General features: G+C 36.9%; 1 protein-coding gene across 21 annotated transcripts in view; it reads right to left on the bottom strand.

Moving 5' to 3' along the window:
- The window catches only part of NRXN1 (neurexin 1), a gene marked incomplete at its 5' end in the record, with an annotated part of 720,955 nt that overhangs the window by 339,297 nt on the left and 357,217 nt on the right, over positions 1-24,441 (bottom strand). For 18 of the 21 annotated variants that reach the window (XM_082305200.1, XM_082305199.1, XM_082305182.1 and 15 more), the window contains 2 exons: positions 14,131-14,250; positions 19,882-20,055. In XM_082305200.1, coding sequence (XP_082161326.1) covers positions 14,131-14,250; positions 19,882-20,055 — 294 coding nt within the window. Of the gene's footprint in view, positions 1-14,130; positions 14,251-15,224; positions 15,252-19,881; positions 20,056-24,441 lie in introns of all 21 variants that reach the window. The other 3 variants (XM_082305203.1, XM_082305184.1, XM_082305183.1) reach the window with 1 other exon arrangement.

The following is a 24,441-nucleotide window of genomic DNA, read 5'->3' as shown; positions in this document are numbered from 1 at the left end:
ACTTCAGTAATTTTATTACTACAGTGAGATTTACATAGGATTTTATACTAAAAAACATGAGCAATATGCAATGACTACTGAAAATACACTGGAGTGGATTACCATGGTTCCCCTTTGTGCATTGGCAGCATACAACCAAGATCATAATTACAGGATTGCTACCACCTACCAACTTGAAGAACTAAACCACATGCTTCCACATAATAATAAAGAATTCTAAGATTAAAAAGCAAATGAAGGTTAAATCCTAAAGGTCTCCAGGGACCTCTGAGCTGCATATTTCTTCTGTACTCCTTTATCATTTTTACTTGCCCACAAAGATGAAGGCTCTTCCCAGTTAAACAAGTCCATCTAATGAAATGCCTACATTTTCACACAACTGCTTAGAAAACAGATTGTCTGCAATGTGCAAATTCATATTAAACCTCGACTTTGGATTTATAGCTTTTTCATCTTGAAGCAGGAAAAAAAACCTAGACAAATTGTTCACACTGTCAAAAAAACAGAAACTCAGCTGAGAATTTTAGAAGATATCTTAGTGTGAAAAGGGGATTACTGGTGTATATATATATAAGAAGACAGAGAAAAATTTTCCAAAATGCTGTTATTGATCCATGATTAAATTTCCCATCCCCACTTTTTTAAAAAAATTGCAATTATAATTTAATAGTGATGAGAAAAGCATTTCTTCAGAATCACTTAACAGTGATATGAAGGAATAATTTAAATTATCTCTGAGAATATTAATCTAGAAATTTTTGTCTTCCTATGAGACCACTTTTACAATTCTGTACCTGTCCACATTTTTACTCACATAAACATACATATTAAATTTATTTTCAGAATATTTACATGAAGGAATTAGTATTTGCTGGTGTATGGATACTTCTCAATAGTCCATATTTCAGTTTAAATAAACTTAAAAGCAAACAAGGTTGTGTACAGATATCCTATGGCGTTTCTTCCCCATACTTTCTATTATTCTTAAAAACTAGTAGGCCTTACTTGCTTAGTTCTTAAAATCACTTAGAACTCTGCTCAAACTACCCAGTATTGCCCAGAATTTATGACCTAAGGCTGTACAATTGCTAACATTTATATGCAAGGTTATCATTCCCTACAGCCTTCCACATTATCTCTTACTCCTTCTGTCTTATGCTTTCCAGTTTTAAAAACTATTTAACATACAACTCCACCAATATTTACACATCAATAACTTATTATGCACAAACTGAGCAATATTACTATCTGTTCCCAGCAACCTTTCACCATACTAACTATTTCTGGCATGTCAAGCTAAAGATGTAGTTCCACAAGATCTTGGGTTAGGATGCAGAGCTGGCCTAAGAAGTTTGAGTCTGAAATTTGCTCCCAATTGGTCTCCCCACAGCCACTGCAGTTGTGATGCTGAATTACGTGACAAGACATAAAAATATCTAAGTGCCACCCCCACTTCCACTGACACCCCCATTTCAGAAGGTACATGGGATCAGCCATTTAAAGTTAAAAAAAAAGGAACAGAATTCCTGTTTTTGAAGAGTTTCTATGTAGAGTTACGTTAGCAGGGTGTTATGGGAATTTTATGTTGCCACTTAGGATGCTGTTCCTGCTCCAAATATAGAGAAGAACTGACCCTTCAGTTATGACTTTCAAAACTGATGTTTTCTAAAGCACTTAATTCAACAATATTTTTTACAACATTGCTACTATTACACAACCTTAATCCTGACTTCATTCTTCCTAGAGAATGGGGCTGAGAAACAAGTTGGAGAAATTCCTTAGACGACTTATTTGTCTTGCAGTCAACTGGATCAAAAAAAACTCACAATGCAGAAATAGTCAAATTATGAGAAATACCTTTTCTAGACATCTGAAACTACAATACACTGCATTTCTGTTATAGGCTTATGAACCAGTATCCATAAGCTTTTCCCTGTTGTCTGGCATACAGTATCATCCACAGGAAAAGGTTAATCTTCAGTGAAAATATCATCTCTTGGCCCTGTGCATTTGTTGGGGTTACAGAAGCTTTCTTTGAAGTTGGCTGTCATCCCAGTAAAGCTGCATTAAGTAGTTCAAATTAAATATCACTAGTAATACACTTTGGTAGCAAATAGAGGCTAGAAAGATAAAAGCTTTGGGGTAGAATTTCAGGGGGAAATAGGATTATGTTTGCTCAGTAAAATCTTCCCAAAATTATGATTTTCAAAAATTTTCAGGCCTCAGTTGCACAGAAATTAAATCTACTCTGTTCTGAAAATATCTGAACTTGATCTGACATGCCACTACTGGTCCAGCAAATTTAGAAACATTTTTCATTTATTCCTGGTAGTGCTTTCAATTACAGAGATACTATCATTTTGAATATTTTCCTGCTATAAAGACTTCCCCTCAGGGATTACAGAAGGAAGCCTATTAAAATGTGTCCCCATCCTTTTAGCAGACAAATAAGAAAAAAGAAAAGACTGAATAAAACAGGAAAGACTGGAGCTCAAGGCTAAAGCAGAACTTGGCCAAAGAGAGCAAGCAGGTGGGAGAAGATTATCAAATAGATACCCAAGTAGCCCCTTAAATATCCTCTTCTTTGACTTTGGGATGCTGACTAAAATTAGAGGATTTTTCATATTTGTCCAAGGTTTTCAGATACCCAGCACCTTGGCTGAACTGCTAGATCCTTAGGAATCTCAAACGTGTCCCCTGCCCATATGCATATCAGGTCTCTATGTGTACCAAGCCTGTTACTTCTGAGCAGTCTTGAACCCTTTGTGAAAGAGCTATACAGATGGCTTTGTACAACACAAAATCTGCACAAAAAATCTGACTTTTTTTAGAATATGTGCAATTTACTGCTCATGCAAAACATAAGTATACTTGTGCGGGGGTTCTGATGTTTCCCAGAAATACTGGGTAACTGTTGTGTATATGCTGTACAGCATACAATTGCTTGAAGGAGAAACAGTGCAGGGGGGCTTTAATTGCAAGTATACTTCTACAATATGGGTAACGGTGAAAGACTAAGGAGGCCCTTTGGCTCCTCCTGATGTGATGAAGGGTTGTGGTGATTCTGATTCTCTTCAGGAGAGTTCTGGCCCAAAGTCAAAACCAGAGATATGAGTTGGCTATAAAACTAGTTCAAATATGTGACAGATGCTACGATTACAGGTCATGAAGTTACAAGTAAAGGCTATTTTCAGTAAGCACCAAATAACATGAGTATTTAAAGCAAACAAATTAACATGAGCAAAGATATGACCATCTGCCACTTACAGAATCAGTGGTTAAAATCAACTTTCTGATGAATTTTTGACCAGACAGGAAAGCCAACCTACAATTACTACCAAAGCAGAAGAAAATTCACGACTGTAATCAACCTGAGCCCAGACTAACATGTTTTGGTGATCCAGAAGATGGGATAAAGAGGAAAAAAAGGAGAGTAGAAAGAACTTCAGGCAATTTCAAAAACTCTGGCTTTAATTTCAAGAACTGGATTTAATAGTTGAGAGAGGGAAAATGCTATGACCATATATGGTGACTTTGGATTTCAACATATTTAAATTAGTCATTCAACTGGTAATTTGAGACTTGAATTGTAACTGAATTTCAGTCTCCCAGTAGCAAGCATCTCTCCTGGCCTTATCCCAGGATGTATATGTACACCTCTGTTCCCCAGCACACAGCAATATTTGTATTGTGTAAGTGATCAAAAACCTGACTTTTAGAGGGACTGAGTGCCTTCAGCTCCTATTTTCAGGATCTCTGGATAGGTAATGGTCCTCCACAGCTGATACTTCTGAGCAGCATCAAGTTCCCAAACTCAAAGTACTCTGACCTCTCTGTGAAATATTTAATATAATCCAAATATCAGACCATTGATCCGATTAGAAGTTTTCTTAAGATTTACACTGTTTAAAAGGGAGAGAAATTTAAAACAACAAACATGCTATAGGGAGAACTTCCTTATATGGAAAAGCAGACTCAGAGCTTAAGATGATTTGCAAACGGTATCTGTAAATATTAATGCACTTTGACATTGAGTACTGCATATCATACATTTTAAGTGTTTTTTAGTGTGTGGATGTTTACAGTGAAATTATGTGCTTCTTCATACGTCTGTTTTTAATTCAAATTATGGCTTCATTACAAAGAGTGGTAGCATAAAGCTTAGCAGCATGAACATTCCTCCAGAATTAGCACCAAATTGAGAAGCAACCTTAACACAGCCTTTAAATTGGGTTTGTGGGCACCAAACAGCTTCATGAGCATTAACTGTTCTTCACCCTCTTTTCTACAGTTCCAACTTTTCAGTACCCAGGCTGGATATTGACTGCTTTTAATATGGAGTGGTTTTCCCCAGGCTGGGACTTCATTTTGCAGTTGCCTTCATTAAGCAACTAGACACTAAAACCTTGTAAAATTCCTTCAGCCCTAGGAGTACTGCTGCCATCAGTATTTTTTCATACTGTTATTACTGACTGTTACTTTCTTTCATAATTTCCTAAAATACCTAAGCAGAAAATAGCTATGAAGACTTCCAAACACAACATCAGTATACAGGATTCATAAGCCTAAGTCAAAATGACATATTGAAGGATCTTAAACATCACATGTGACATTGAAGCAATAAGCGTGCTTATGGATGTGTGTGCTAAGAAAAATAAAGAAATTTCATTCAGATTAACTGCTGGTTAGGTGGAGCTGACAGGCCCAAAGCAGTCAAAACCAGGTACAATATCCATCCTATAGCATGGGAACAAAATCATGAAAGCTGCCAAAATGTCTGTATAATGTATCCTTCTCTGTGCCTTGCCATTACTGCAGTGCATGCTTCCATTGTCAGCTTCTGAAGAATTACAAAGATCTTTAATTTGGACTCCAGAACACCTTGATTTACCCATATAAGATTCAGGTCATTTTGTTTGCTCTGCTTTTAACAGAAAGGTTTTCTTTGCCTCAATTTTCTGCAGCACCTAGCAAAAATGAACACAAAGAAGGCTCCGAAGATGGTATCAAGCTACCAACAAAACCTTGTTTTGCAATAAGTATAGAAGTTCCTCTTATGTATGTAGTTACTTTGAATCTAACCTACCTATCTATCTGTCAAGCCAGAATACATACTGAGGAAGATCAGGTTGCCTTAGTAACCTGAGTCCAGGTGTACAGACTTCAGAAAGACTGAATAATTTTATCTTTCTGAAGCACCATTGTGCATCATTGTGCCACTGTACTTAAATATCTTACACATAAAATAGATATACATTACTAAACTCCCCATATACAGTTGGAGCTATTCTCATTCTATGGGTTATAGAAGACACTGCTTGAGAAAGCTTTTTCTTCGCCTTTCTTACCATTTGTGACCCTTGTAGCTGTCATCTATTAAAAAAAACTAGCACTTACTCATTGCTCTTTTTTTGGGTTTGTTGGAGAGGAACAACTGACACCATTAGAGAGATAAAACTTTTGCTCCAGCTGTGCTACGTACAGTGGTTAACCTTGTTTAGAAAACTACTAGTAACCTAAAATTGATTTTAATATATGATATTGTTGGAATGTTCAGAGAAATTTGTGAGAAAGAACAGTGACAGCACTTATCCAGTATGCTTATTACCGTGAATAGCTTTTGGCTACACAAATTTCAGGCCTGAATGGTACATAGTATGCTATTAAATTGTAATAATTGAAAGTTCTACAGAAAGGAATCTAACGATACCCAACAGAACAATTTTAGTTCCATGAGAATATATTTAATTAACCCTTAATCATTTTCACCTTTATGACACTGGAAACAGTTCTAGGATTTGATTTACAAAATTATTATGCCATTAATAAGAGAAAGATATTATTGACATACCAAAATCCAATTTAATTACTCCCTTGATTCCTCCAGAGGCAGGGAGAAGCTTGCAATTTTCTGACACTATGTTCCATTTTTAATATTGTGAAATAGAAAATACCTCCGAGTAGGCCAGAAATGTTTCATAATTGCTTCTATCTGAGCTACAAGCACAACTATAACAATGTATTCTGGCTACCTTGAAAGTTCCTTTTTGGCTTTTTCTGTATCAAGTATCTCACTTAAAACTTTACTTATTATGGCTTATTAGAAATATTCTCATGTATAAGAGCTTCTACAATCACTGTCAAACAACTTTCTATTCTTTTCGTTTTTTAAAGGGATAGTTTGTAATATGTTTAAGAAAATGGAAATTATTTAAATGTTTTAGGCATGGACAGCTCATCTAATTGACTACTCCAGAAGTTGTATGTAAAAAAGAAAAAAATTCTAAAACTTGTTTTCAGACTGTCAACAAAAGCATGCCTGTTAACTTACATAATTAATAGATTGATACATCTTAATGAAAGGCCAAAATTTACATACTACAAAATCCACATGAAACAGAGGAGGAAAAAACCTAATAGAGGCTGGGCCACTAAAACCTTGAAAAAATGTTGTCATCTGTGCATCATGCTCCATAGTTCTGGCTGGAGCAACACGTGCTCCCATATAACATCACAGGAGCCTGACAGCTGAAGGTGCAGTCTCTCCTGATTAGCATTCCAATAAAAACAAAAGTTGAAAAAAAGTAATCTTGGTCCACAGCCATAGCTCACAGGCAACACTTCTTGTGTTCCTTGCTTTTTTTACAGTTTTTCTGATTCTCCTAAACACCTCAATACTTCTGCATTTTCAAGACTGTGTGTGTGAAGTCCTACTTCCTTTGAAGTTTATACGAATTAGGCCACTGATATTTGTCACCAGAAATTCCAGATATTCATTATAGAGAGATATTGGATAAGATAAGCTGAACAAATTGAGATTTCTTCAATTAGTTCATTCCAGCAGCTTGCCCTGCATTGTAATTTTGTGTGCAGCTATCTTTATTTCTCCTGTGTACTGTGAGCCTCTGTGGCAAAATAATCATATGAAGTATTCAGACTGGTATATTATCAGGGACAGATTTTTTAATTCTCAGCTACTGGAGATGGAAATCAAATGTGTTTTAAAGTACTCTGAGGAATTTTCTATCCCTTTTCTTAATAGCAGGTTATACGTTTATTGGTAGCTAGCAACTGCAAAGTCTTAGCCAGGAATATGCAATACTATTTTGGAAAGTACTACTGAGCGGCTCTTACGGTTAGTTTAGCTTTTGGTCACTGGTTTAATTAAGGTTCTTTATTTTGTGCATATCCTCACAAAAGTAGCATTAAGACTGATCTTACACTCTAGGTGTCAAAAGGTCTAAAAGATGCAGTATCCGTAACAGTTAAAATGGATAATAAATGTGAAAGAAATATATGTGGTAAAATGATTTAAATCCATCATTTGTGTAATACTAGACTGATAATGTAAGAAGAGATTATGTGAATATCACCCTCTGATTTGCATTCTAGAAGAAAGACGACACTGTGAGAGGAAAACGACTATCTGTTGTCAACACCATATGATAGTTCAGAAGACTGTAAAAAGTCAGTGGCATGGATAAGAGAAAATAATGAATACTTTATTTTTTATACACTATAAATAGTGTATCATATATTTTTTTAAAATATATATACATATACATGACATTAAATGCAAAACACTGCAAACCTAACGAACCGCCCCCAGTAGCCATGACCTTTCATAGATAATCAAGAGCAGCATTGCAATGACCTGACACACTCATGGATGCCTCCTATCAGGTCTCAGGAACTTGTATATGTCCACTTTGTTTAGATAGTCCCTGACCTGATTTTTTTCCATCAAAGTCAGTCTTCCTTCAGACTTTCCCACTGGTCTTGGGGACCTGGGATTGCTGAAAGTGCTAAAGGCTGGTCTTACCAGTAAAGACCAAGGCAAAGAAGACTGAGTACCTCAGTCTCTTCATTGTTCCTTGCCATGAGGTCTCCTCACCCCATTCAGTGGCAGGTCCACATTTTCCTGCTCTTTCACTGCTGGTAGGAGCCCTTCCTGTTACTCCTCCATGTCCCTTGCCAGGTTAAACTCCAAGTGGGCCTTGGCTTTCCTAACCCCATCCCTGCATGCATGGACAGCATCTCTATATTCTTCAGAGGCTGCCTGACCCTGCTTCCACCTCTTGCACACTCCCTTTTAATGTTTGAGTTTTGTCAGAGGCTCCTCCTGCCTTTTGCCACTTCTGCTTGATTTTCTGTGTATGAGGTTGTGTATGAGGGTTCCTCAGCTTCGAGGAAGTGATCCTTGAAAATGTACCAGTCCTCCTGGGCCCTATGGGATTCTTCCAAGCAGGTCGCTGAACAGGGTCTGCTCTCTTGAAGTCCAGGATTGTGTTCCAGCTTTTTGTCTTGCTCCTACCTCTCAAGAACCTGAACTTCCTGACCATCACAACCCTGATCCATTCTTCCTTGTTTGTATGTATGAGGTCTAGCAGTGTGCCTCCCTTCATTGCCTCCTTAATCACCTGTGTCAGCAAGTAAATGCACTCCAGACATCTCCTAGATTGCTTGTGTCCTGTTCTGTTGCCCCTCTGGCACATACTGGGGTAATTCAAGTCCCCCATGAGGACTAGGTCTGTGAATATAAGGCTTCTTCAACTTGTCTGAAGAAGGCTTCATCTATTTCTTCCTCCTTATCAGGCAGTTTGTAGCAGATACCCATCACATCATATTAGACTTTGGTCTGCCCTCTAACCCTAATCCATAAACTCTCAGCTGGCTCATCACTTGTCCCTGAGGAGAGCTCCACACCTTCCCATCACACTCAGTCCACTATTTCTTCACTTTCTTGTGAGTTGTCATCTCCATTCCCCACCATTCCTAGTCCTGGCTCTCTCCTCACCAGGTTGGCCAGCTTGTGGCAAAGATGTTTTTGCCCCACCTTGGCAGGTGGATTCCATCTTTTCCTAGCAAGCCTTCCTTGAACTCCTTGACCAATTAAATCATCCTGATACACAACAATTTTTATATTAACATCCAAACACATTTAAAATAAAATCTAACCATCATTACAGATATAGCCTTAGCTGAAAGGCAGTATCTCTATAATGTTTTACGTGTACCCATTTTGTAATATTGACACAGGTCTCCATTTAAATGAGGGCTTTTGTTTTTTCTTGGTAAAGAGTCAAAATAAAATAGGAGAACTTTTAAAAAATATTTTGTTACTCACAGTGGTTGAGAATGTCAAATTCCTAGTCAGAAGAGACTGTGTGGTGAAGTTCTAACCCTTCAGAAATGGATTTTAATGGAAGTGTTGACACAGTGCTAGCTATACCATCACAAGTACAACGCCAATACATTATTCCCTTATGGTAACAGACAGTATTGAAGCTGCCCTGTAATTTGGCACAGAACATTTCTATACTAATGTAATGTGACAATGTTATTATGTCTGCTATTTTCTATGCCATAATAGCAGTATTTGTTTCCACAAACATGCCATTACATTCACTAATATGGCTATACTTAAAGACTGCCTGAGTAAAAACAGATGTAAACTTATAGAAAGTAGATAATCTCTTAGAGATTTGTTTTGTTTTGTTTTGCCAGAGTAATTTTCAACCCTACTCTTATAAAAAAGCTGAATTCCCTGGGAGGATAGCTTTTACTACATAACCTGCTGTTAGAAATAGTTATGATGTCCATGATGTATTTTCTCAGAGGAGTTGCATGGAGCCATCCATTTGTAAGAACAGCCATTAACTGTCCTTTTAGTACAGTCTTCTATATAATCCCATTTTGTAGCAACAACTGCTACTGGTCTGCTTTACACTTATCAGTGTAACACTTCTGTCTATCACATCTCAAGAATACTGTTGCCCTGAATCTCCAAGTATCATATCACATCAAAAGAGAAAATGATAATCTGTATAGCATCTTGGGGTCAAAACTTCCCCTGCCTTGTTTATCTTCCAGTAAATACGAAACTGCAGCACACAGAATGTTCCTACCTGTGCCACCACGGAAGTTTATGGTCTACAGGCACTCCATACTCACTGTAGTCGAGTACTGGCATTTGCAACTAAGCAAAACTTTTGTGGATTAAACCATGGCTGTTCCTGACTACAATTGTAAAACTGTAGCCTTATCCTTGTCTGGCACAGGTCATTTTCCGTAGGAGCACATTCCCTAAGCTTCTCCTTCTCTCTAGCTGACACACAGAGGACACTCCTGGACAGGGAAAGAAACAACCTGCCTCATGTTGTGCTTCTTTTGAGAGAACTTATTTTGAGTCTTCAATTTAAGCTGTGCACATTTTCACCTGGAATAATTACAGGAGTAATAATGTGCTGTTATAGGAAAGATTAAAGAAACTTCATGCACACTGTATTAGTAGAATGTATTATAACACTTTTTAAAAAACTATTTTTTTCATTATTTCCTCCAAACTCTCTGTTTTGGAAATTAAAGACAAGAATGATACGTGTGAAACATTTACATTGTAAAGCATAGGAACGATGCATGTCAAATCTTAGTGCACTGAGGTTACTAAGGGAAACATGCTGAAAGTATCGACTCAAAAGCAGCAAGGTAATTTGTGCACATTTATGCAAATTGCAGATGATACAAAACTGGGAGGAGTGGTTGATAGACCAGATGAGTGTGCTGCTATTCAGAGAGATGCTGACAAGCTGGAGAAGTGTGCTGACAAGAACCTCATAAAACAAAGGAAAATGCCAAATCCTGCACCTGGGGAGGAATAACCCCATGCACCAGGACAGGCTGGGGCCTGACCAGCTGAAAAGCAGCTTTGCAGAAAAGGATCTGGGCATCCTGGTAGACACCAAGGTGAACATGAGTCAGCGATGTGCTCTTGTGGCAAAGGCGGCCAACAGCCTCATTGGCTGCATTAGGAAAAATGTCGCAGAAAGGTTAGAGATGTGATCCTTCCTCTCTACTCAGCACTGTTGAGATGCATCTGGAGCACTATCTCCTCGTGCTGTGCTCCCCAGTGCAACATGAGCATACTGGAATAAGTCCAGCAAAGGGCCACAAAGGTGATTAAGTGCTTGAAGCATCTCTCATATGAAGAGAGGCTGAGAGAGCAGGGACTGTTCAGCCTGGAGGAGGCTCAGTGGGAATTCTATCAATCTTTTAAAATACCTGATGGGTGGGAGTAAAGAAGACAGAGACAAATTCTTCTCAGTGGTGCCCAGTGACAGGCAATAGGCAGAAACTGAAATACATGGAGTCCCATTTAAATATAAGTAAAATGTTTGTACCATGAGGGTGACTTAGCACTGGCACAAGTTGCCCAGAGAGGTTGTGGAGCCTCCATCCTTGGAAACACTCAAAACCCAACTGGACACAGCCATGGACAACCTGTACTAGCTAACTCTGCTCTGAGCAGAGGGGTTTGACTAGACAATCTCCACAGGTCCCCTCTCACCTCAGCCATTTTGTCATTATGAAATTTCTACTCAAATATGTTCCCTACGAACTGGTGGAACAACATAGTGGGGAGGTGTGGTGGGTTAACCGTGGAACAAAATAATGGGGAGGTGTGGTGCGTTAATCCTGGCTGAGGGTCAAACTCCCACCTAGCTGCTCATCGACTCAACCTGCTCTGACCTTGGTGTTCCCTCTGCTGTTTCTCACTCTTTTTGTTCCCTTTGCCTTTACGTATCCAGCATTTTGGTAAGAATGGCATACTTTCTAAGCATGTTTTCACAGAGGTGCCACGAGCTTGGCTGAGGGACTCAGCTGTGCCCTGCGGTGGGTCCATTGGAGCTGGCTGTGCTGGCATGGGGCAGTCCTGGCCTCTCCTCACTAAGGCCACCCTGCAGCCCGCCGCTGCCAACACCTGGACATGGACATCCAATACAGGAGGGATGCAAGTCTCCATAAACCAGGTACTTTTAACTGTTTCTCTTATGACCACTGACACTTATTTTTAAGTGGTCAATTTTGGGGGGGCCTGTCTGTGTAGCAACGTAGGGTTAGATTTCAGCTTCTGTCAACCAGCGTCGCTCCATGCGCAATCTGCAATGGAAACACGCTCACACACACCACTCAGGAACATGCCTACGTCCTTCTGAAGGGGATGAGTTTTTCAGCAACAAGCAGGTGCTATTCTACACCTGTCACTGAGATAATCTTTCTTCATGTGAAGGCAATTTGTCTTACTTCAGTGCTGCAGAAGTTTAGCGTGTGGTGTGCAGCCTATGCAAGTTACTAAAAACTGTAGTAACATTTCATCATTCCTCTTTCCATTATGCTCTTCCCCAAAACAGCAGAGAGCAGTCTAGGAGCATCTAGATGACATTGATATTACAACATCATTTCTCCTCCTTTTCCTTACATATACCATTATGAAAAATCTCTCTCATTAGATTTGCTTTGCAGATTTTTGGTATCTGAACTAATCTGAGGAGCCAAGATAAAGCAGAAACCAAGCCTATTATATTTACCAGACTCTGCATTCTATTACAAAACATCCATATCTAGGATAAATTTATATTTCATGTTTGTGATAGAAGAACATTAAACAAAAAGATTTTTCTGGGAAAAAAGTAAGCATTTTTGGCAGCCATGTATGAAAGGTACTCCTTTACCATCATCAGAAATAGCATACTGAGAATTAATCTGATTGTGTGCAATGTAGTCCATAATGTTACCATACAAATGAACCTTCACAGATTGGCAAATACCTTTCTTACAGAAGTTCATTAGTTTGCCAAATTTACGCAATAGCTGTCACTTGAAGAAATAATTCATAGAATATTCCAGGTCCAGACATCAGTTACTACTAAGACAAATTTATAAACAGCGTTTTTCCTTTGCTAGATGTGGAATACATAACTTCTTATTCATAGTTTTTAGTTGCTTTTGGAAGAACTCGAAGACCACAGAAGAACAGAAATAACAAAAGTAAAATAGAAACAAATAATTTTCTCCTGTAGCAGATAGAAGACTGAAATCTTTAAAAATATATGTTTAGCAGTATGACTAATCACTCACATTGCTGGGAAGGGCAAACTCATATACATAAAGTAAACCCAAATCTTTGCTCAAATTATAGAAAGTTTTTTGGTACCACATTTCATTTCTACCATGACAGCAACTGCAGAGAAACAGACTGAGGTGAATCCTTTCCATAGTTTTCAAACACGGTCAAGAGTAGAAAAGTGGAACTTTCATGAGAATAATTAATGTAGCTTTTACATGTAATTAGTTTTCTAGCCTTGTGCCAGATACAATTTGAGCCAAAAGCTTTTCAGATTATAATTATTCTGTTATTTTAGGGTTCATCCAAGAAGGTACACCTTGCTGTAGAGTGGAGAACCAGAACAAGACATAAAAATTCAAAATGCTTGACTAGACAGTTATACCATCACTTCCTACCATTATCATTAATTCAGATAAATGAATAGAAATAAAAATGCTTAGCCTTAAAGAAATTCCCTCTTCATATGGATATAAAAATGTGCAACATTTAGGTATTTCAAATGTGACAAGTTAAAAAGAAAACTCAGTATCTCGCTTTAATCAGTTACTGTGGATCATTATGGCTCTTGCATTACTATTCCACTTTCACGACTGCATAATTCTATTTAGATCAATAAGGCTAGATTGGAATAAAACTAGATTATGACACTGTTGAATCAGGCCCCTTATTTTTGACACGTTTAAGTTTTTCCTGAAAGACCAGATGGTTGGTGTATGTTATGTAGTTTTATTCAGATGAAATTTAAAAGAACTAAAACACTCGGCATGCTTTTATTATTGGCATGCTTAGTGTATCATCTAAAGAAATCTACAAAGGGAGATAATGAGCCTTGTCAACTGTTTCACAGTAATTATAGTCCTCATGATATAATGCTACAAAATTACAATATAGCTTAAGATAATAAAATGCAAAAAGTTTTTTCAATCAGGAAAAAAAACCTTATTTGTAACATTTATGCAGGAAAGGGATTATTTCAAACAGGTAACCATCGGTATATTAGACATGCAATCAAGTGTAATAAAAACCAAATTCTGTCAGTGTTTGATACTGCACATTGTCCATAATTTATACTGCATATTTTATCTATGTTTTTCCCACAAGCCTTACAGATTTTCACAGGGTTTGCCAGTTCATTTAAATATCTAATATTAAAACAATATAAAGCTTCAAATATTGCCTTAAAGCTCTCGAGCGTTCAGATCAGCATTTTTTAGTGTACTTACGGTCATTGCATAATGGTCCACTAAAGGAGGTCATACTACAGTCACAACTGAATCCATCCCACTGCTGTAAGCACACTCCCTGGTTTGCGCATGAGTCCTCTTGGCACGTTGTGCTGGGGCCTGATGAGAACATACAAAAAAGGACTTGCACTTCGTCTTCCAAAGAAAGGTATTTCTCACTGGATCACATTAACTAGTTGCCAACATCTCAAATCAAATGAGCAAAGAGTTACTAAGTAAAATGCACATAAACTTGCTGATTTTGTAGCAACGTGTAATATTAAAAGGGTGTTTTTCTTTAGTTTTAAGATTGCTACGTCAAACACATAAGAATGCACAAACTGAAGCAGAGTTATTCCAGGTACAGTGGGAATGTTAACTTTGTTGCAAGTTATTTGTTAATCTCGTGTCAGACCATTAACTGGCTAAATGTTTTCTAAAAACTTCAGTATTATTTTTTTCCTGTAAATACATTTCAAACAGCAAAGCCAGATGCCACAGAAAGCAAAGCTCTGGGAGATGAAAGTAAAGATTGGAAAATAAAACTAAAAACAAAACAAAATAAATAAAAAAAATAATAAAATGAAGCTACACTATAGAAAGCTTTTAATCCCACAAATTATTTTAAATGATTTAGGTCTGAAATTAATAGGAGTTTGGGATTCTTTGGCAGGAATGTTGGCAAGTACTGATTCACATGCTTCAGGGATCCCATGCAGGTTCCTTTTTTAAGGGGAAATGCAGAAAATCAGACTACTAATGAACTGGCATGCCAAAATGTGACATACACATGAGAAACAAAGCTACTCTATTTCTAGAGAATCGTAACTAGACTACTGAAGTATAAAGAAATTTGAAAAGGAATGATCAAAGCACTAAAGCAATCACTATACAAACATATTCAAGACTGAAAGCCTTTATGCAAGCTATGCTGGAAAATGAAGGTTCATGTAGCCCATTGTTTAGAGGTGTGAAAGACAAAGTCTGAAATAAAACAACACATTTTAGTTCTGAAATGTACAGAGCATTTATTGCAGAAAACCAACTATGCATTGGGGGTTTCAGTCTTGTTTAATACACACAGGGCTATCTACCTTGCAAATCAGCTTTCATCAATGCAACTTTGTCAGCAAAATAAAAAAGCAAAATATATTAAATGTTAGTAAGCAATATTGAAATGGCAGCAAACACAGAAAAAAAAACATTCAGAGTAAAGTGCATGCTGCTGTTAAAGAGAGAAACAAATGCCATATAATGCAAACAAATTAATGCTAATAGCCATAAATCTTCAGGCAAGCCAAAATAAGAAAGCAGTAATTTGCCAGTATTTTACTACAAATATAATGGTTAATTGAGCTGATGACATATAATGAAGGAAAATTAAAAGTTTTTTTTTTCTCTTCCTTGGATAGATATGACTACATTAGCAGAGTAAATGCATGGCTGAATCCTGACTAGCCATTTGTCATGTTCAGATACACTGAATTCAAGAATAATTAGCACTGTCATCCTCTCTGGTCTTTCTTTTTTCTAGCCCTTTCTTTATGACTGGTGAATGAAGACTGAAATACAGACCATGAACTACAGATTACTATAAGATCACATCCATATTTCACACTGACTCTTGACACTACAAGGAAAAATTTGGTTCTGGGATTATAAAATTCTAAATTGTTTTGGAGAAGACACATCAATATCCATTTGAAACTCCCACTGCAAGCCATTGATGACAGGGCAAAACTGGTCCAAAGATTATATAAATACCCTAAATCATCCTGTAGAGAGAAATCCACTTAACCCTTCTTTCACATTACAGCTCCTTCAAAGATCTCTGTGTGGGATTTTCTTTTGATTTGCCAGTATTTTAGAAAAATCGATATCAATATGATTTAAGTCAGTTCAACAGCCACTTGCTTTAAATGAGGCACTGCTTGAGCACACCTCTGAACCAGGGCCTGAACAGTCACCACTGTGATTAAGAATGAGGGCAGTGTACGCTGCATCCCTGTTTCAGCAAAACTATTAACTGTTCTATTTCCTCCTCTTCAAATAATAATAATAATAATACCCATAACTGATTGACTGCAGTAGGCAGACATAGGATAGTGATTTCCTTTGCTTTGGAGTTTTGAGCCCAGAAGTTTAAACATTTGGGCATTACATCACCCTTTCTTGAGCTGGGGATTATAATGACAGAATCCCGTAGCTGACAAGACAAGACACATTTTTTTCTCACCAGATTCTGCTACTCGGAAACTTTACAAAGATGAAGTGAAAATATCTGTAGGTGTTTAAATGTTATATATTCATGCATTTATTTACACTTTAGTTATGCAATGTTAAATTTCCTCATCTGTGCAAAAGTAGAGCAAAAGTCACAAGGACTTAAAAGTACATAAACTGCAGGACCCTGTAGGCACATTAAAACGTGCATGTTAAAACACACATATTTGGAAAAAATATAGATAGGATCTTGTTAAAAAGCAGGGTATTTTGCTTTTTATGAAATTGATTCTTAAGACTTTTTGCTTATCTATAGTAGTCATTATTAAAAAATTGACATCAAGACTAGCTTACATGTAAGAATTTCTTTTAATAAAAGTAGGCTTTTTTTTTTTTTTTTAAAGAACAGAGGAGGGCTGTTTAATGTCAGTAAATACTATAGTATCTACCATAACAGGTTCATATTTTCCTATATATATTACAGAACTAAGCTATTTAGTAACAATATTGTAATACATTCTTCTCAAGCACTCACCTTTTAATTCACATTCTATTTAAATATTCTAATTTATGTGGTCTTCACTGCAGACTTTTTAATTGACTGGATTTTGTCTCTCATTTACATTTGTCTTATGTGAGGGCTTACATGCTATATATTACACAAAATGCATTATTAAGTAGCATGTACAATGTTTTACTATATATTGCAAAAACAAATTCCATATCTCACCACCAAGAATCTTCACGTATGTTAATACTTTGAAACTTTTTATATAGTTCATTTAATACACAAATTATATTATATATGCGCATGCGTGCACAGAGTGCATTTTCCTCCTAAATACATTAGAAGTATTTTTTTATAATTCTGTAATTTCAATAATTCTGCTTTATTTAAAGTGTGTAAAGAAAGTACAACGGATTTGACTAGAGGAAAACAGGGCTGACACAACCTGGCTCTGGATTTTGCTGTTAACAATTCGAAGAGCTAGTTAGCATATTTATGTTTCTAGCTGTTAGTTTCTATCTGTTCTAGCCATTGAAAATTTGTCAACAAGGTGGATTCAGCCAAGTGTAAATTACATTCAATGCTCAATGATAGAGAACAGAGATATCTATCTGCCTGTGGCTGAAACTTCGAAATGCAAGCCTTACAACTTGCCACACCAATCCTATGTGTGGGTTTACAAAAAAACATTCCAAAGAAAGAATTTTTAACATGCAATTATGACAGTAAAGTTATTGAGAAATATCAACCTTTTAAGAACAAAATCCTAACAGAGAAAATTAATTAGTAGTACATCATGGCTTCACAGTTTGACAGAAGAGAGAAAAAGAGCTTTCACTCCAGGTCGTTTTTTTTTTTTTTTTTAAATACCAGAAAGGTGGGGAATTTAATCCCATAAGAGTCTGAAGAACACCAAATCCAAGCGCCTCACTTCTCAGGAAAGATTTTGCAGCAGGCTGATGTCTTAACAAAGGACATATATCCAACAGTACAGGCAGCTGTCTTTTGGATTGAGAGTAGCAGTGACTAATACTTATTGTTTTGAAATTACTTCTGCTGCTGTGTGCTGAGCTCCTTGGGCTCAACATCTCAGGGGACTTAGAGCTTATGCATCCCATTGCAGCGTGAGATAGATGCAAAACTGCTCAGCTCTGTAAGGATGGAGACAGTCCTGTCCATACAGAGCAGCAGAGCTATAGGCAGCTTGAGGCATACAAGAGACTTCTAGGAGGCAGCTAAATGTGCAAGTGACTTAAATAATATTTTAGGTATCAGAACATTTTTTTGTACATCTGATCCATGGTCTGCAGACAAGAGACTGACAGATGGGTCAGACAGGAAGACTTGAAGTAAACAAGTGAGATGGAAAAGTTAACTTGCAAGGGTTAAGCAGAAAGGTTGGAAGGGAATATTTCATTCCATGCTGTTAAAGATTTCCTTCCGTGGGCAAAAGACTTTTGATGAGGCAGTTTGCTGGGAGCCAGGCAGCACATCTGGTTTGACCATTTTGCTTGTGTCAGATGATTTTGGTGTTGGAAAAAGCTGACTCTCCACCAAAAAGGACAATATTTGTACCACCTTTATTAAATTGTTGGTAGCTTTATTAATTTCACCGATAGCTGAGTTGTGCCACTGGTTTAAAAGGTGAACTCACACTCTAGGCCTGCGGCAATATTTCTTTGAAGTACATAAAATTCACTTAGAAAATTACATAATTTCAAAAGAAGCTATGAAATGCATAATGGAATTAAGGCATACTTGGACTCTCTGAAGGGATGGTGCAGGCATGGAACTTGCTAACATCATTCAGAAAGCAGAATCTAATTTTCTAAACTCAGTGACAAACTAATTTATACATATTTTTCCATTCCTGATAGAAATAAATAGACACTAAGGCTACAGAAAAATAAGTTGTGAATTTTACGTATTTCTATATGCTATCAATAGAATTTATACAGTTAACTAAAGGTAGCAGGTAAAGAACAAAAAAGTTCCACCCGTACAAACGTACTGTAGGCACAATAAAAGAGCAGAGAATTTACCCACCAGAAAGCTTTATCTTGTGAAGCTTGAGGGATACCCCCCAGCTCTGCTTGTATTTTTTACAATGTCTATTTGCAAACTTAACAAACTTGAAATCAAGATCATCAAGATTCCAACTTGGAATTCTACAGAGTCATTTACACATTTTTCTGTCCAGAGAAGAATGGCACTTGAGAGAGGGGAGAATGCATAAAATTGAACATAGCCACAAAATTCAGAATTATGTGAATAAAATATATATGCAGGGACAGAGGATTGATTTAAAATATTCCATAAATCATAGTGAAAATAATGTGGGATTAAATGACAGCTGGAAAAATAGCTAGAGATTGACACGCCTGAATTACAAATACACCTCTTCTAATTCTGTCCTCACTTAAATTCCATGATATTCCAGATGAGTCAATAAAGACAGAAAAAATGTGAGATAAAACATATTTGGCTGTTACTGATTTCAGATAGGAAGGCTCATGACAATATGAATCTCAGGGGTGAGCAAAAATATCGAAGATAGAAGATTGGTCTTAAACAGTTTCATAAGTTAGCCTTGAATTAATAAACTCAAAATGCCTGCTTTAAAAATGGAATTAAGTAACTAATGTCTCAGCATTAGCTAATGCCTAAGTGTTATGAAGATACAAAAGACTTCATTGAAGCTAATTGTTATTGTTGCTATCATTAATTAAAATACATCAGAAGTAAACACAATACATGCAAAATATCTTGCCACTGGAGAAGGATGGAACCTACATTAAAAATTTAAGAAGTTAACTCATGTTCTCAGATCAGTCTCTGTGCTGTGGAGCAGGCACACACTTGTCTCCATAATACTAAAAAAAATGCAGGGTCAAATAACATCAATTAGAAGCAGGTAAAATATAGTCTGTCCATGTATGGAGTGTACATATCAACAAAACTCTGCAGGATTCACACAATACTTTCACTATGATATAAAAAAATATCAGCGTATTTAATACCTTCACATCCCCTTTCTATTTGCCCATTGCAGAAGAGAGCATCTGAGATTAGATCAGGAAGCCGTCCATTCAAGTCAACTGATGCAAGACAGCCTTGGAATCCCTCCTTTGCGTGCACCAGTTTTGGCAAGGACTTATACATTTCTTTGGCCACTCCTCCAATATACAAATCACCTGTTAAGGAAAAATAAATATTAGATACAGAAAAATCCTGTAGAATCTTTGACCTGCTTGATCTTCTGGCCTTTTTGTGCTGAATGACAGGTATCTCAGAAAAACATTCTTCAAAATAAATGTAGAAGAAAACACTGATAGCATAGATGATGTGAAAAGACATTGCAGGACTATATTTTTTCAAGTGCATATATAGACTTCACATTTGTATGACTAATTACTTGGAAGTACCTGGACATATTCTTTATGTGCCAGCTCATATATACAGGAAACGTGCATCTGTTTCACAGATGAGGATTCAGTCACAGAATCTCCATCTAGAAATGCATCTAGCACTGATGCATGTTGTTAGCATACTCAGGGTCAGCAGCCTGACCACAGATCATCCTGATTACGGATCCAGCAGACTGAGATGAAAAGCAGGATCCACCTAAAGTGCATACATCCAGAATCATCCATTTAAAAGCACACGAAGAAATAAAGGGTTTAGGGACATATCTAAGGAGAAACTTAGGGATACCATTGCCAAGCAGTGAAATGACTGAATCTCCCCACTAAAATTCATACCCTGTGTCAGTCATGTGGGAACAAAGTAAGTTAGATTCCTTTAAAATTGCAGTCTGCACACTGACCAAACAGAATTTTATTGCCAAAAATAATCCTGATGACAGACACGTATTATAAACAGCTCTCTTTGATGAACCTCAGGCAACTTACTTAGGACTGAAAGCTAGTGCTTTTCTTCCTTTGAGTAATTCATAGCTCTGAGACTTACTTTGCAAGGACATAACTACAACTTCTCTCTTAAACACCGAGGGAGGGGATGCTATTTTGTTTTACAGTTCAGGCTGTGCCTTCCTTTCATGTGTTTGGTGTCTCTGGTGGGCAGATCTTTCAAACTAACATAACCTACCTCCCTAAAGTGTGCCTTAAGTGTCAGACTATAGGTTAACTAGGTGCGTTCCATACCTGTTGCTGGAGACATGTTGCAGAAACAAATGTGAGCTTCGCTTAGCCAGGGAGGTAAAGCATGCTTGGCATGAACACAGCCCTAGCTAAAAGGCTTCAGTCCTTCTCCTGGCAGGCAAGATGTGCTTGATTCTTTCAGTCACAGACAGAAAGGAATAAAACCATGGTTTCCTACATCTTGCATGAGTTTACTGTCCTGCTTTGTTATCCCCTAACTCAGAAAAAGCAGCCACCTTTGCAAGCTTGGTGGAAGTGCTCTGAGCATGCCTACAGGCAAGCCCCTTTAGGCACACAGGAAGAGGACCATCTGAGCTTCCGAGAAGCATTGAACCTGTTTGAAGGAAGGTGCTTATGGGAGCATCCGACTCTCAAGCATCACCCAGTGACAAAATTCTTACTCTACCTATGCATTAAATCCTCACTGATGACATGTTTTGTGCTATAAATTTTCAATAGACTATCTGAATATATATTCTAATCTACACTGTGCTTTCCAGTATGTTCATCCAGTCTGTATGGTTTCAGAGCCTAGGCTACAGGATGTACTGAAGAGCATTTCTGCATCACCTCAAATGCAAAATTGTTCATTTCCTAAGTGTTTACCAAGCTTTGTAGGCAGATTTTATAGACAGAACTCAGAATGTACTAGCTATCATCACTACCCCATGTGGCTAATTTTAATCTCCTTCTTATCAGTATAAGGCACAGTCACACCTTTTTCTGGTTCTCCTGGCATATTTGCTTGTTCACAAGGGAGTGCAATTTAGTGCTGTTTGCAATGGTTTACAGTTTGCCTGCAAGGAAATGGCCTGAAACAAACAAATGTCTATCAGACTGTGAAAAATTTTTAGTCACTACATACCAGCCCTAAACCTCAACTGTATTTGAATTAGTGAAATAGAGATAAAAAGCTTAGGAACATGCATATTATTAATCTTATAAGTGATCCAACCAGAAGTCTTAGCAACCATTATAGCATCATATACCAAGAAACCTCAAGCTTTCTCCATGCCATGTAGATAATTTGAAAAATAAGATATTGCTTTCCTCTAGAGCTTTGAGGTACAGTATAAATCTCAGAAGCATGATATTAGACATAACAGATTAAAATATGGTGATCCATATGTTCCCACAAATGGGATGTAATTCATTCACAGCTGAAAAACTGTATTTTTCAACCAGCTGAACTGGAAACAAAGTAAAAACTCTTTCCTCATGATAAAGGTTCTTCATCTTTTTCTCAGGTGGAACATCTAGAAAGTAAAACCTTTCCAGGTTTCCTGAAGTTCTGTGCTTTCAGTCATCGTCAGCTCAGAATAGAGAGATAATTCATCTCAATTGATTCGAACTGACTTAAAAGAAGGAAACTCCAGAGAATAATGCTAAGAAAATAACATCTATGCTAAACAGGTTAAACTTGCTCTATTGGACATGACACATGCAATCTCTTTTTAAACCTCCCAACATGTATACTGTCCAAACAACCATTCTTATTCTATGATAGGTTAAATCTTTAAAACCGCAAACTTTCAAACTGATCCCCTGCTAATTCTTAAGATCCATCCCCAAGCATATTGAGATTGCTATATACAGTCATATAGCAATTGTCAGTTATGACGAATAGCTAGTAGAAGTCCAGGTCAGAGTGTCAGCATATGAACCTGAACTCAGAATATTTGCTCCTGAAAATATACACTGGAATATTTTCAAATAGGTATCATATGCATGGAAGTACCATACATTGAGTCTAAATAAACCGTAATTCTACTATTTACTTACAGTTCCTTAAGACTATTGATAATTAGAACTGATCATTATATACTATTGAAGATAGAATTTGCACAGACATTTTCTGTGTAATATTTTATCTTTGTTGATGTTCAAAATAATTTGAGTTCTGCTAGCTAACACACTACACTAATATGCATCATATGTATTGAGCAGCCATACTGACTATTAGACTTCACCTTCTATAAAGTATATACAAGTATTTTTTATGACTATGGGCTAAACCTTCCCCAGATTTAATATCAAATGTGGTTTGAGTTTGCTGCTGATAGCATAAAAACACACTTTCTCTCAGAGACAAACTTTTATTAAGGGATAGGCTCTGGAATTAAACCTCAGATTTTTTTTTTTTTTTTTAAAAAGCTATTTACATTTTTTCATTTGGATATTTTTCACCTGCCATCACAAGTATTTTGCAGAGCTACTTTTATTTCAGTTAACCACATGCTTCGTTCTCATGTTCATCTCAATGAATAAGTAGTTTCCTACAAAATTCAATCCATTAGAAATTCAGACAAGACAGAATTGCAGAAAATGTTGTTAATGAAAATATTTGTATATTGAATGTGCATTAGCAGAGGTTCAGAAAAGATAAAGCTTGTCCCTGCTCCCACTAAAAGAGATCAGAGGAATCAACATAGTATGATACAAATTCTCAGGTTTTCTCCTCTTTTTCACTTCTTATGTAAGTACAGCTTTACTGCTGGAAATGGTGCATGCTCTAAAACAGGATTAATCCCTTGTTGTGTATCTGCCTACTTACCCTTATGAATTACATGTAAGTTATTTCATTAAGTAAGGTACCACAGTTCATCAGATCAATAGTATGAGATCATGACACTATCTAAACTAGCTGCAGCCTAAATGCAATGCTTTTGCAATACTGCTACCACTGAAAATGCGTGACCATTTCAGCAGTTGTGCACAATGGAAAATGCAATCCTTCTATTTCTTTCTTTCAACGGATGAGCCTTTTTTAAGTACATATAGAAAGGGATATACTTGTATTACAGTGCTAACCATAGTTTCTGGAACTAAAGTTTAGCTATTACCTTTTGTGCATGTATTTTCTTCTGAAGTTTACTTTGATTTTTATTCCTGAAAAAGTCTCAATTTTTTTTTTCATAACCATCCTGACTTTCCTTAATTTATAAAGGAAAATAACCAATTTATATAAAATATATCAACTGGCATAAACAAAGTAGCAGGCAGTAAAGAAATGGATGAGAGAATATAGTGCTCCAAGATTTCCTTCTGATCTCTAGAGAAGCTTCAAATAATGCACTTTATTTGAGAGCAGGTACTCCTTAGTCTCACAGCTCTCTTCTTGCTTATATTAGGAGTCAGTACAGAGAGTTATCCCCTTTTATTTAGAGAGGGAAGATTGTTTCCTCTCTTCATTTTTCTGAGGCCAAAAAAATAAGCACGCTATAGTGTTTCTCACTGTTATGTTCATTGCAGGTCAGAGGAATCAACTGGAAGGCAGCACTTTCAGAGCTATACCTATAAATCATGGCAATAATAGTCCTGGTCAGTTATAAGCACCAACAAAGAAAAGGGTTTAGTGGGTTTAATTTATATCTTTTACAGGTAATGAAGACCTTCACTTATTCCAACAGGAGCTTTACT

Source organism: Platalea leucorodia, assembly GCF_965183815.1.
Source record: "Platalea leucorodia genome assembly, chromosome: 3".
NCBI classification, from domain to species: Eukaryota; Metazoa; Chordata; class Aves; order Pelecaniformes; family Threskiornithidae; genus Platalea; species Platalea leucorodia.
Note: the sequence above shows the minus strand (reverse complement) of the source record. Positions and strands in the feature narration are given on the sequence as shown.